At 33.4% G+C, this 13977-nt stretch overlaps 2 protein-coding genes across 5 annotated transcripts; both read left to right on the forward strand.

The window, feature by feature from the left end:
- Window positions 1-6475: 6475 nt before the first annotated feature.
- LOC18027586 (NAC domain-containing protein 41) lies at window positions 6476-7575 on the forward strand. The gene is made up of 3 exons (XM_006410429.2): window positions 6476-6746; window positions 6827-7062; window positions 7165-7575. The coding sequence occupies exons 1-3, from the start codon at window positions 6566-6568 to the stop codon at window positions 7489-7491; spliced, it is 744 nt and encodes a 247-aa protein (XP_006410492.1). The 5' UTR covers window positions 6476-6565; the 3' UTR covers window positions 7492-7575.
- Window positions 7576-8591: 1016 nt separating this feature from the next.
- Window positions 8592-13029, forward strand: LOC18027587 (uncharacterized protein At2g33490). Of its 4 annotated transcripts, none has more exons than XM_024148041.1 (11): window positions 8592-8628; window positions 8751-8957; window positions 9343-9415; window positions 9733-9807; window positions 9980-10041; window positions 10151-10219; window positions 10383-10411; window positions 10657-10864; window positions 10950-11192; window positions 11509-11562; window positions 11760-12707. In XM_024148041.1, exons 2-11 carry the CDS (start codon window positions 8847-8849, stop codon window positions 12705-12707), a joined length of 1872 nt encoding a protein of 623 aa, XP_024003809.1. In that variant the 5' UTR covers window positions 8592-8628; window positions 8751-8846. The 4 variants fall into 4 exon arrangements, with proteins under 4 accessions (XP_024003809.1, XP_024003808.1, XP_024003810.1 ...); XM_024148042.1 differs by lacking the exon at window positions 8592-8628 and adding an exon at window positions 12774-13029 and having other exon boundaries at window positions 8665-8957; window positions 11760-12689; XM_024148040.1 differs by lacking the exon at window positions 8592-8628 and having other exon boundaries at window positions 8664-8957.
- The last annotated feature ends 948 nt before the right edge of the window (window positions 13030-13977 follow it).

Here is a 13977-nt window from a genome sequence, read left to right on the forward strand (position 1 = left end):
AACTAGTACAACTGCGAGATACGGGAAAACTAGTACAAATGGATAGTACTAAGACAGCTTGAATAATTGTTAATTGGAAAATTTTTATTATATTTTCAAGAAATGAACATCAGCCACACAAACAATTCAATAGATTTTATATCATTTAATACCTCAAATTTGGAATAGATAGCTTATTCGATATTAGTAGATAAAATACTGTATGTAAGAATATTGCGATATATGAAACTAAACAGCTTTGGAGTAGATAATTTATATGGAGAATGAATTGCACACATAAATAAAACTAAGTGGAGTATTTCTGATAATATACAAGAATTGTTTGTCTTACTGCTGAATTACACCAAAACAAAAATAAAAAAATGGGCTTTATTCTCCAAAAAACGTTGCTGAAAGACGAAAAATGGATAATAAATTAGATAAGTGGTTTCAGAGCAAAAGTAGCATGTAAACTTAATTTGTGTATGTTTTCGGGTTTGTTTTATCCGAAAAGATTTTATTTTAGCTAAAAAAATTACATTTTAGCTGAGAAATATTCATTCTGGATATCCACATTATTCATTTTAGCAGAGAAAATCTTTTCCAATAAGGATAAACAATGTACAGTTAGACACGTATATACAATTATCTGTAACTATTTAATTTAAAAACAAGGTACAGCTAAATGAACGATTCAACTTATTTTAGTCTTAGAGTGTACAAGAGTATTTTGAATTTATTTGTATTTTGGATTTCTTAGATTTCTTAGATTTCTTGCATTACTATTTATTTTGGAGTTATTTATATTTTGAATTTTTTGAATTTCTTTGATTTCTTTGATTTCTTGCATTACTATTTATTTTGGAGTTATTTGTATTTTGGAAATATTTGATTTCTTGCATTAATATTTTTAATTTCTTCAGGACAACTAGGTGCAACTTGGTGCAATTACGTAATGAATTTCTCCAGAGCAACTAAGTGCAACTAGGTACAATTACCTTATGAATTTTTCTAGGACAACTAGATGCAACTCGGGACAACTATATTTTAATTGTAGTGTTAATACATTTTTTCCAGTTGTTCCGTAATATAAATTATTTTTTTGTAGTTGTCCACATTACTTTCGACTACTGAAGTCTATTTACAATATTTTCATACTAAAATTTATGCAAAATCATAATTAAGTACAAATATAGAAGTTTCATGATCTAACTTCTATGGTACAACTAAGTACAACTATGGACAACTAAGTATAACTATTCACATCCACGAAGTTGTATAAAGTTGTCCTTACTTGTTCAGTTGTCTTTTGCTTATTCACATCCACGAAGCTAGAGAACACGTGCCCCGACAAAAATAGACATGTGCGCAGTCAAAATACCACGTGCGCCGTCAATTTTATACATAGTTGTATCCAATTGTCCGGTTGTCCAAAATGCTTCATAGTTGTCCTTTGACGATTTTAGCATTTTTCCAGTTGTCCTGAAATATAAATTATTATTTTGTAGTTGTCCACATGATTTTCGACTATTGCAGTTCATTTACAAGGTTTTCATAACACAAATTATGCAAAATCATATATTTGCATCTTTTCCATCAAATTTTTTTGGTTTCATTTGAAATAGCCCTTATATTATAAGGAAGTCTTTGACAATGTTATCCATCTTATGCAAGCGTCTATGCAAAAATATAAAAATAGAAAAATAATAACGTAAAACTCTTGGGGCTGTTATATAATGTTCGAAATTCTTGTGGACAACTAGAATATAATAATTTCTGTCGAAGGACAACTGAAAAAACTACAAAATCGATGAAAGGACAACTATTACAAATTTTGGACAACTGGACAACTAGGTACAACTATGCTGTCTGTTGTAAACGCACGTGTGAAATACAACTGGTACAACTGATATAATTATGTAATTTAAAATTATAATTAAAATCTATTAAAAATTAATAAAAATACACATGTGCGTCGACAAAAAAGAACATGTGCGCAGTCAAAGTACCACGTGTGCCGTCAATTTTGTACATAGTTGTACCTAGTTGTCCAGTTGTCCAAAATTCTTCATAGTTGTCATTTGGCGATTTTAGCATTTTTTTCAGTTGTCCCTTGATACAAATTATTATTTTGTAGTTGTCCACATAATTTTCGATTATTGTAGTCCATTTATAACATTTTCATACTACAATTTATGCAAAATCATAATTTTGGCTCTTTTCCATCATAAGATTGTTAACATTATCAAAGTCTTCTTTGTATCAGAAGGGATGTTTGATGTGAAACCAATAATATATATTAGAAAAATGATAATTTTATGTTATCCATCTTTTTAATTTTATTCCTTATACTTTACGACTTTTCTACATTTTTTAAGTGGATGTTTGCTTTTTATATTTATAGTTTTATCATTATTATTTTCTAATGAAAGAATTACATATAGTTGTATATATGTGTCCAGTTATACCTTGTTTATTTCCATCCGGAAAGTATTTTCGGCCAAAAATGAAATCCTCTAGACTAGATTAACTTTCCTAAGTGTCTAGTTATCCGTCAAGGTAACATGTGCACCTATGTGCATTGTCAATTTTTGTACATAGTTGTACATAATTGTACATAATTGTACTAGTTGTCCCTCTCTGCAGATTTGCTGATGAACTCATATATAATTATAATTTACCTAAGAACCACTATGATTCAACAACTATATTAAAAAAAATTATCCATTCTAATCGTCAGATAAAACGGGGTTACCAACCCGATTCACAATTATAATAAAAGAATTTTCAATCAACAATTATTTAAGTTGTCTTAGTTATACCTATTGTACTAGTTGTCCTCTATCTCATAGTTGTACCAGTTGTACTAATTGTCCTCTTATCTCTTAGTTGTACCATTTGTACCAGTTGTCCTTTTTCTGCAGATTTGGTGATTAACTCGGGTTCTAATTATAATCTACCTAAGAATCACTATGATTTAACAACTGAATTCGAAAAATTATCTATGCAAAGACATAATCGTCACATACCAACCCGATTTGCATCTAGAACAAACAATTTTGGCAAATCAAATCCCTAAATTTTGAAATCCCTAAATCTGTAAATAAAAACCTAACTGGATTTTAAAACTTCAACAATGGTGGTGGAGAAAGGAGATAAAATAAGAAACTGATTGCAGAAGATGAAGAAGAAAAGGAAGAGGCAAGGATTCAACGGCGAAAATGAGATTTGCTTGTTTTCAGAATCCACCGACGAAGAAGAAGAAGAGCATGAAATTTTTTTTTTATTATTAATTTTCGTTTTAAATTATTAATTTTAATAAAATCAATTATTTTTTCACCAAATTCAAAAATGCCACAAAAACTTTCATTAAGGGTAAATTAGGAATTCTATATATATTATGGCATGTAGATTTGTTTATGACACAGCAGATTTTTTTTTTCAATTTGTGGCATTACAGCCATTAAACCTTTTAGAGAGACAATAATTTTAGTTATACGCCCAAACTTTATGAAATTTTCTGATAGTAACTCTAAGATTTAGTATTGTCAATTACACCCATCTCATTGGAATGTTTGCATCAAACAATGGTACTTCTTTTTCGGACAGACATTGTTGCAAAAGAGGCTCGATATTAGTGGTACATCATAAATACTCAGTCACTACAAGATTTCAAAGTCTCAGGATATTTAGTCTCATAAATTACAAAGTATATATGTGACTGACATATCTAAAAAAAAACATCTAAAAAACTTAGGCATAGTTATAGCATTTTAGTATATAACCCTATCCCCCCAGACAAATCCAAATAATTACTTACTAATCAAGATTGGCATCTCCTTAATGGTTGTATAGTGTGACATCAAGAACATATGTTTGAGGATAAGTGGATAACGTATTATTTCCTTTCATCGCTCAAAATCTTGATTATCCTAATGTATATATATGGTTTAACTGTCAAACACCAATTAAAGAATATCAACTATGTTAAAGGTCTCCTAAATGAAATGGTGAATGACTTAAAATAACTCTTTGCGTACCTCATCTAATCGTCTTAATTATATATATGGAAGATCTTTATAACTAAGAATCTTAATGAAACTATAGAGATCTAACTAAATCATCATCTTGGTGAGTTCTTTCTTGGCTCACTATTTTTCTTTTCCCCATTAAATCTGTTGTATTCACCATCTTTAACACCCTCTAAAAGAATATCATTGTCTTCACCTTTTTTACTTGACTCACTATTAGTCATCAAGGTTGTAATAATACATGACTATTCAATTCAACTAGTATTTTTACGTATCGATCACGCTGAGTGAGTAAAGCTATGAGCAAACGAAAACTATCATTGATCCACTTTAGTCACTCCATAAAACCTTGAAATGTACGGTAACTAAGTGCAAGATTATTTTCATTTTTCGTAAATATCTTCAACCCAAATGTTACATAACTAACTAAAAACATTAATGTTACATATATAAGAAGAATCAAGAACATCCAAGATAAAACCTACTATATTCCTGAATCCTGAGAAGGGGAGAAAAAAGAAAAGAAGTCGAAATGAATTTCGTTGACGACAAATCAACATTGTATTATTTTGGACATGACGTTTACCTTCTCCTCACGCAACCGGCATTGTTGAAGTCTCCACTGTCTCTCCTTGGACCCCACCTTTATTTCCAAACTAACTCATTTGATACGGTTAATATAGTTTAACCATATCATAATGTTGTGTACAACTATTAGTATTATGTACATTTGTTCACTAATTACGAACAGACTTAATTATGTGGTGTCAATTTGTCATGGTTGTTTCATTCAATTTATTCTATTCGTTCTTCTTTATGTCCTGCACTAATCACACTTTTTTCGCGTTTCGACTGTTCTAATTCTTTTTCATTGATAGCTTAGAGTTTTGTTAGAGCAAATTTCATTATTTTGTGAGATTGTGAGGTGTGTACGGACAACTGTATGAGACAAAATACGTTAACAGAGAGGAGATCTCTTGTGGGACAACGCAATTAAAGGACGGTAATCTCCATCGTTGTAGAAGCAACTAAAAGCCCTCTTGACTTTTCCCATATTCTCCGTTGTATTACGCATTTACCCTAATTGCATCTTTTGCTTGTTTAGCTTGTTCTTCTACAACATTACCACTTTTGTTTCACCCTTCAATTTATGGCAAGTTGGCGACCATATTCGGCTTCTTTTAGCACCTGAATTAACTATATGTCTTATATAAAAGACGTTACGCGACTACATGAGCAATTTTTTTATTTGTTCTTGTAGATGCATTTGCTAATCAAATAATTACAAATAATCATACCAAAACTTAAATCGTGCCACTTCAAACTCAGTCATAGTTTAATCAGATAAAATAATCAATCAATCTAAACAAAATATATAATACAACAATATGCCATATTAGAACATTAATTATTCCGTAGTGAAAGCACATCAGATCAGTTTCTCATCTCCTTTAAATTTATTATTGTACATAGCCAACCGTTTTGGAATTTCTTTTCTTCCGTTTTACGTAAGAGTATTGATTCAATAAGACAATAACGTGTTGGTTTAAAACCCCAATATTAATGTTTGACAAAAAAAGATAAAAAAGAAAGAAAAACGCATACTTAAAGAAATATATATACGATCGTGTGTTTACAAAAACCAGGGATTATATGTAATTTATTTTATGGGGTTGGGAAAAGATAATTGGACCATCCGAGTAGAGGAATCTGCAGGGCATTTGTTACTTTCAGCGACCCCACGAAATCACATCTTTCTTTAATTTTAGATTATCGAAACTCAGTTGCATACGCATCTCTATCTACGACGATTGCTCCTAACACTTAATTATACGAAATCAAAATGCCATAATCTTCTTCGAAATGACATCATCTTCCAATAACATTGTGATAGTTAATTCTATGGATTTTCCGTTTTCTTGTCACGTTCTTACAAATTTATAGTATATTCGTGTGATATTTAGGAAGTAAAAAACCATGCAAAAGATGACAAACAGTCGAAATACCTCTAAAATATTCTAATTAACGTTAAAATCAAATACATTGTATCGAAAAATAACATATCTAATTTAGTTTTGAAAATTTCATTAGATGTCTCTCAAATGAGAGGGGGCATATACTTTACAACTTATTTGAAAGAGTTATGAAAACATAGTAAATGGTTAAAACACGGATACTCGGATAGTGTCTAGTTTTAACATTCCTCTAATAGTCAAACAAAAACTAAAGGATCCCAATAGATTACCATAATTTTGTCATTGTAGTTTTTCTAGGCTTCGTTGTATATTTTTAAAATTGATAAACGGCATTACGAGTTTAGAATTCGGATGGTATAATTCAACGACGATTAATAGACTACATGTCCCTGTCAGTATAATGTATATTAAGTTTAAAAAGACCAAAACTGTGAAATAGTAATGTTACCAAATTTATTTCCTTGCGCTCATGTTTATGCCCATCCATTGCTATAAAATAAACCCAACCTTCCCTCTCCATTTCAAGAATCTCTCTGTTTCTTTTGTTTTTTTTTTTTTTTCTCTCAGAATCTTAAAAAGATGGAAAAACATAGCTCAATTAAGAACAGAGGACTGAGATTACCACCTGGGTTCCGGTTTCACCCGACCGATGAAGAGCTAGTGGTTCAGTATTTGCGTCGAAAAGTGACCGGTTTACCCTTACCAGCTTCTGTTATACCGGAAATCGATATATGTAAAGCCGATCCATGGGATTTACCAGGTAAAGAAATAGAAATTTTTTTTTTGGGTTTCTTGTAATTCTATTCAATTCATTTCATTTTCTTTTGATGGTTTTGGCAGGTGATTGTGATTCAGAAAAGTACTTTTTTAGCACGAGGGAAGCCAAATACCCAAACGGAAACCGGTCGAACCGGTCAACGGGTTCGGGTTACTGGAAAGCGACTGGAATCGACAAGCAAATCGGAGGGAAGAAGCTTGTGGGGATGAAGAAAACTCTGGTTTTCTACAAAGGGAAACCACCGAACGGGACAAGAACCAATTGGGTTCTTCATGAATATCGCCTTGTTGATTCATATGTAAGATTCACAAATTTGATCACTTCTATATATAAATCGATTCGATAAGAAACTGGGCTCAAAGTTGTCTCTTTTTTTGTTATGTTTTGGGCAAAAAAAAAGGGAGAGAGCAAGAATTGGGTACTGTGCAGAGTGTTCTTGAAGAAGAGGAGCAATAATAGTAACAAGAGGAAAGAAGATGAGAGAGAGAGAGAAAGTGAAGACAAGAAGAGTACTTGTCCGATATTCTATGACTTTATGAGAAAAGACAGGAAGAGAAGAAGTTGCTGCGATTTGAATTTGACTCCTACGTGTTGTTCTTGTTCTTCTTCTTCTTCTTCTGCGTCTTCGTCAGTTTGCTCAAGCGCTTTAACTCAGACATCTTCTAATGACTCTGATAATCACGAAGTAATTAGTTGTCGGAAAAATAAGTTTTGTCTGTTTCTGTAAGTAAAATAAAACTTGGGAACAAGTTTCTTTTTAACTATAAATTAAGTATGATTACCAAGTGATTACGCAATCTAGACCAGTATGGTTGGGCAAAATCTCTATTAAATTTGGTTTGATCTGTTCATCGATCTGAACACTTTCGATATTCGTAATTTTACAAAGCAAAACAAAAAAACAAATACCACAAATTAATATCTGCCAAAAACGAAGCAAATTATATAAATATTGAAATTATAATAAACTACATGTCCCTAACATGCATTGATATACAGATGAAATAAAAGAACAATCGAGTTCGATCAACAGTTATCATAAATTTTTCAAAAGTAGAGGTGATCTGAATGGATCATTTGCTATATTACAATCGAGAGACCAGTTGGATTAGAAAATGACTAATGCGTGAACAATGAATTATCATATCAGTAATTAGTTTGGATCTAAGTTGATGAGCAGATGGTAAAGAGAATCCAACAAGCCGAATGGTCTTATTAGACTACTTCCCAAGAATTTTGAACGAGATGAATGGATGGGTTGAGGATAGATGAGAACCACACATTTTTATGATTCAACTGTGACTGTGATAAGTCACACATGAACTAACCAAAGGAGAAATCTCCACAATATAGTTTGCATACAAACGGAAATCTTTCCAAAAAGATTTAATGTGCAAAAGAGTTGTTAATTTTTAAAAATTTTAAAAAAGAATTTGTAAAGTTTTTTCAATATCTCTATATGGAAACAAAAAAAAATAAAGCATGAACATTTTTTAAAAAGAACTTTGGCCATAGAATGGCAACAAATCCTTGATCCAAAAAAGAAAGAAAGAATGGCAACAAATCTACCCAATATCTAAAACATCCGGTGCTAAATATATTGAGAGAGATTAATCATGTTTTTCCTTTATAAACTTTATAAAAGAGAAATCTGAAACAATTGAAAATTGTAAATTAATCACCCAAAACTATAATTTTTGTAAGGAGTAATTGTTGTATAACTCAAAGCATTAACATGTGCTGCCATCATTAATTACACTTGATGACGTAAATATGAGCGAGAATATATATAATACGAAAAGAAAGAAATTCATAAAAGGACGAAAAAAGAATCAAAAGAGACGACGAAGTCAAGGATCAAGAGGTTTCCTTTTCCTCTAAACAAACGCTTTTTCTTTCTTCTTTTCTAATTTCTTTTCCCCTGGTTTTGTTGATTTTCTCTGCCATTAATAGTCTTTTTTTCCTTACGTTCTTGAAATGGCGTAGCTGGAGAAGGAGACGAATCGATCATCTACTCGGCCGTTCTTTGGCATCGTCGTTTTCGATTTCCTTGATTCGCCGGAGTAATAGCCGTTTCCGGCCATGAAAACTTCTCTCCGACGGTTGCGAGGGGTGCTTCACAAGCATGAATCTAAAGACCGGAGAGATCCTCGAGCTCCGGTTCAGAAGGACGAGCTAGCCCAGGCTTCGCAGGTTCTAATCTCTCTCTCTCTCCAATTCGAATTTGAACTGTCTTCATTTCCTCGATGTTAGCTGTTGCTGATGAGGCGATTCTCAATCGTATTTCTCTCTTTTCTTCGTCTGGATGTTGAATTAGTTACCAATTTAAGCTTAGTGCCAACGATTTAGGAAATGGTGATGATTCCGTTGTTGGATTCACGAAAAAGTATATGTGTTACTTGTTGGTGGATCTGGAGATTCTGCGTTGTAGCTTTTCTCCGTAGCTTCACTTGATCAATCAAATGACTGGTTACAGTTTTGTTTGTGGAGGGTGCTTAAGCTCTGTTTTATGGTTGAGATTATTGAAATGTTGGTATAACTGGTCTCAAAATGTTAAGCTACTCTATGATTTTCGCAGGACGTGCAAGACATGAGAGATTGCTATGATAGCTTGCTCTCTGCTGCGGCTGCTACTGCAAATAGTGCATATGGTAAGCTATTGTTCCTTTTGTCTTTGGTCGGATAGAAAGTAACCTGCAACTTCATAACTTTGCTAATCAGAATTGACTGGGCTATGGGATAATGATGTTATTGTAGTTTGATTCATTTATAATTCTAGCTCTAATACTTGCACTGTTGCATTCTTGTTTGGCTGTTCCAAAGGTGTAGGTCTGCGTTTGAACTGTATAGTGTGCTTAAATTTAGCACCTTTTACAACTCTTTAAGTGATCCCAGTTTATGGTAATAAACAGCTTCCTGGTAATAAATATTATTATTCTTATCATTTGCAGATTTCGTTTGCTTGCAGAATTTTCTGAATCTTTGCGAGAACTAGGTACTTGTCTTCTTGAGAAAACTGCTCTAAATGATGATGAAGAAAGTGGTAAGTTCTTACTAGCAGATTCCTTAAATACATCATATTATCTTCCTTGTTAATGTTTAACCATTTGAAACCGACAGTTTGTGCATTTATGCTTCTTCCAAGTTTATGTTGCTTCGATCTATATAACGTGAATCTGAAATAGAAACATTCTGCATCTCTTGCTCTTATGCAGGTAGAGTGTTGCTTATGCTGGGAAAATTGCAGTTTGAACTGCAAAAGCTTGTTGATAAATATGTGAGTTTTTGAGTTCTGGTACAAAATGGTTCAATAGTTTTCAGCTGAGTTTTCCTTTGCTAACTACCAAAAAATCAATTTAACTTTTTTTTTTTCAAATCTGATTCAGCGGTCTCATATATTCCAAACAATCACAATCCCCTCAGAGTCACTTCTTAATGAACTACGCATAGTTGAGGTTTGTTCATTTGATCTATTTTAATTTCGGCAATGCGCAGAAATCAGTCCCTGCGTATATATGAACATCCATGTTGACATAGCAAGATTTTAAGCGTTATTGCTATACTTGCTGATTAAGCCCTTTCAAGTGACGATATTAATGTGTTTTAATGGTGATGCAGGAAATGATGCGGCTTTGTGATGAGAAAAGGTTGTTTTTTCTTTGCCTTTTTTCTTTTCATTTCTAAGCACCTAAACACCATTACTATAATTTCTGTTTTTAAAAATAATGAACGTTAAAGGTGAATGCCAATATTTGTTCAGTTCTTACTTTTTCGATTTACTTGAGTTTTGCTGGGGAATGACTCAGAAGTCTGATTGGTCTCATGACGGGAATACCATCTTAATTATGGATTATCTCTACTTATCTAGACTATCTCTCATGTTATCTTTCAGGAATGTTTATGAAGGGATGCTTGCAAGACAGAGAGAGAAAGGAAGGTCAAAGGGTGGGAAAGGAGAAACTTTCTCGACGCAGCAACTACAAGAAGCTCATGATGAGTATGATAACGAGACAACTTTATTTGTTTTCCGCTTAAAATCCTTAAAACAAGGACAGACACGTAGCCTTTTGACTCAGGCAGCAAGGCACCATGCAGCACAGGTTTTCATCTTGAGCTGTTTTTCGTCCTTTTGTTTCGAGCACCAGAGCACCTTGTCGATGTTCCTTTTTTCCTGTGTTTCTGCAGTTATGCTTCTTCAAGAAGGCTCTTAATTCCCTTGAAGAAGTAGAGCCACATGTACAGATGGTAACCGAGTCGCAGCATATTGATTACCATTTCAGCGGATTAGAAGATGATGATGGGGATGATGACATAGAAAACAATGAGGAAGATGGTTCTGAGGTGCAAGATGATGGAGAGTTGAGTTTTGAATATAGAGTGAATGACAAGGACCAAGATGCGGATTCCTCAGCTGGTGTCTCCTCAGAGGTGATTCTTTCATATGTTTACGCTTCTGATTATTTTTCCTGTTTATTTTTTGTTGCTTTTTGTTGCTTTTTGATGATCGCTAATAGAATGTTGATACTCCATGTGCCAATATTTCTTCTAGAGATGACCAATATAACAAAGAAAAATGAGGTTGATAATTTGGAAATAATTAGCGGGAATCATTTTAAATGTAACCCTTTACCAACAAAAAGGTCATAGAATCGATTAAAATTGGTTAGAAGATTATCAGTCTTGAGTAATTTGAATCCGGCGCTATCTTATTTTTCCGTAAAAAATGTTTGCCTAATGCATGCAGTTGGGTCAGTCAGACATCACATTTCCACGAATTGCAGCTCAAGATACTGCCCAGGTAACAAAGCACGTGTTTTACTTTTGATCCCATCTTCTCTGTTTCAAATGACTCAGACAAAAAATTTCAGGATGCTCATATTTCAAGAAATTTCATTTCACGTATATAAGTATATTTACCTGAAAACCACCCAAAATTATGTCAAGTTGCATAAATTTTTTTACCAATCTAAACTACATAATTTTTTTTTAAAGCAGGAAAATGAGGTAGGAAACTACAGGAAATCTTATTCTTATAGGAGAGGGAGTCTATCAGCACCGCTTTTTGCCGAGAACCGCACAACTCCTCCTTCAGAGAAACTGTTACGGATGCGATCGTCTCTGACACGGAAATTCAACACTTATGCACTGCCAACACCTGTGGAAACAACAAGAAGTCTGTCATCTACTACAATTCCAGGGAACAACAACATGGCTTCATCTAATCCTGCAAAGTCAATAACAAAAAAAGTTTGGTATTCATCCCCACTGGAAGCTCGTGGACCTGCAAAGGTTTCTTCTAGATCAATGGCAATCTTGAAAGAACAAGTCCTGAGAGAGAGTAACAAGAACACATCTTCTCGGTTGCCTCCGTCGTTATCAGAAGGAGTATTGTACTCTCGTCTCGGCACACTCAAGAGACGATCCTTTTCTGGTCCACTGACAAGTAAACCATTACCCAACAAGCATCTCTCTGCAACACCTCACTTATACTCAGGTCCAATCCCACGGAATCCAGTTTCTAAGTTACCAAAAGTGTCATCATCATCCTCAACCGCTTCCCCTACTTTTGTCTCAACCCCAAAAATAAGCGAGCTCCATGAGCTTCCTAGACCACCACCAAGCAGCTCTAATAAATCCTCTAGGGCATTTGGATATTCAGCTCCTTTGGTTTCGAGGAGCCAATTGCTTAGTAAACCTCTTATTTCAAATTCAGCTTCTCCTCTCCCAATACCACCTCCAATCACTCGTAGCTTCTCTATACCTACTAGCAACCTTAGAGCAGCAGAGTTAGATATGTCCAAGACGAGTCTGGGTACTAATAAGTTAGGCACTGCCTCGCCTCCTTTAACCCCAATGTCATTAATCCATCCACCTCCATCAGCTCTTCCCGAGCGTGCAGACCACCTAACGGTGTCCAAACAAGAGGTAAGCCATCAATTCTGATACTCATTACCGTAAGTGTAATATCCGTAATTGTTTTTGATAATCATTGTAATGGGTGAATTGCAGAGGAGGAATTAAGGTGTAAGATGTTTGTAGCTGCCTAAAAGCTTTAGGAGGAGGAAGGCATTCCCTCTAGTTGCAGATATGTACATATCCTCCTGTTTTGTTTTGGGAATGATGCGAAAAAAAAGAGAGGCAAACATTAATAAATAATTGCCTAGGAATTTTGGTTTTCTATAATCATATATAATGTTCAAATTATTGTCTGAACATCTTCTTTCTGTACTTTCTTCATATAGATTCATAGACCTTTTTGATGGTATTTACTAGGTGCTCGGATAGAGTTGGTCTTTTAAAAACATTATAGGAAGCTTTTGGTTTTGTTCATTGATGTGAAATCTGCGTTTGCTTTTATGATAAATAAGATGAGATTAATAACTTAGAAATTACTTCTACAAGGTTATGAAAAGCACTTTCAACGATACAAAGACAACAACGACCAAACCAAACAAAAAGAGGCAAAAGCCTAGGCCACATTATAAAGCTGAAGATCCTATCATTTACATTGACAAAGTAGGTGAAGTAGAAAAAAAATAAAAGGTCCTAACTTATGATCTCACATGTAAACCTAACGTGGAGAGAAAGTCAAGGATCAGCTCTTGCCTTCCTCGTTTCATATCTTCTTATGGTCTAACCATATCTGATGAAGCAATTACGTAACAGGGTTTTGGAGAGACAATCAAGTTTACAAAAGGGAAGTCGAAAGAAAAAGAACAAGGAGGATTATTACCTTGGCGTCTTCTTCTTTGCTATCCGCTCTAGATCAGCAATTCAGTATTCGTGGCTTTTGCCAATCTTGTGGTGTTATTACTAGTCATAGGAATATATTCCGTGAAATGCAAGTCACTGTAGTCCTTATAACTTTTATGTGAGTGAATAGCACTAAAGACATCTCTAATGTCTCTTTCATTTTTATCTCCAAAATGAAGAAACTGAAATGTATTTTTCCATTTTCAACTCCAAAAATAATATTTTAAGTATATTTTCCCTTTTTATTTTATTATTAATTACTAATAATGCATATTATTTATAAAAATTACAAATGAACCCGTAATATTTCTGTTAAAACTTTTATAAAATATAATATTATTTTAAATTCAACAATTATGATATAAAAATAATATTACGCACCATTTAAAATAATAAAACAAAGTACAGTTTAATTTTATGTATTTCTTATGTATTTTTAATTTTATGTTATTTCTAGTTT

Source organism: Eutrema salsugineum, unplaced genomic scaffold (assembly GCF_000478725.1).
Source record: "Eutrema salsugineum unplaced genomic scaffold, Eutsalg1_0 scaffold_10, whole genome shotgun sequence".
Taxonomy (NCBI): Eukaryota; Viridiplantae; Streptophyta; class Magnoliopsida; order Brassicales; family Brassicaceae; genus Eutrema; species Eutrema salsugineum.

Coding starts and splice junctions, on each gene's coding strand:
- LOC18027586 (XM_006410429.2), top strand. CDS start 6,566: ATGGAAAAACATAGCTCAATTAAGAACAGAGGACTGAGATTACCACCT. Junction 6,747..6,826: donor CGATCCATGGGATTTACCAG/GTAAAGAAATAG, acceptor TGGTTTTGGCAG/GTGATTGTGATTCAGAAAAG. Junction 7,063..7,164: donor ATCGCCTTGTTGATTCATAT/GTAAGATTCACA, acceptor GCAAAAAAAAAG/GGAGAGAGCAAGAATTGGGT.
- LOC18027587 (XM_024148041.1), top strand. CDS start 8,847: ATGAAAACTTCTCTCCGACGGTTGCGAGGGGTGCTTCACAAGCATGAA. Junction 9,808..9,979: donor AAATGATGATGAAGAAAGTG/GTAAGTTCTTAC, acceptor GCTCTTATGCAG/GTAGAGTGTTGCTTATGCTG. Junction 11,563..11,759: donor CAGCTCAAGATACTGCCCAG/GTAACAAAGCAC, acceptor TTTTTAAAGCAG/GAAAATGAGGTAGGAAACTA.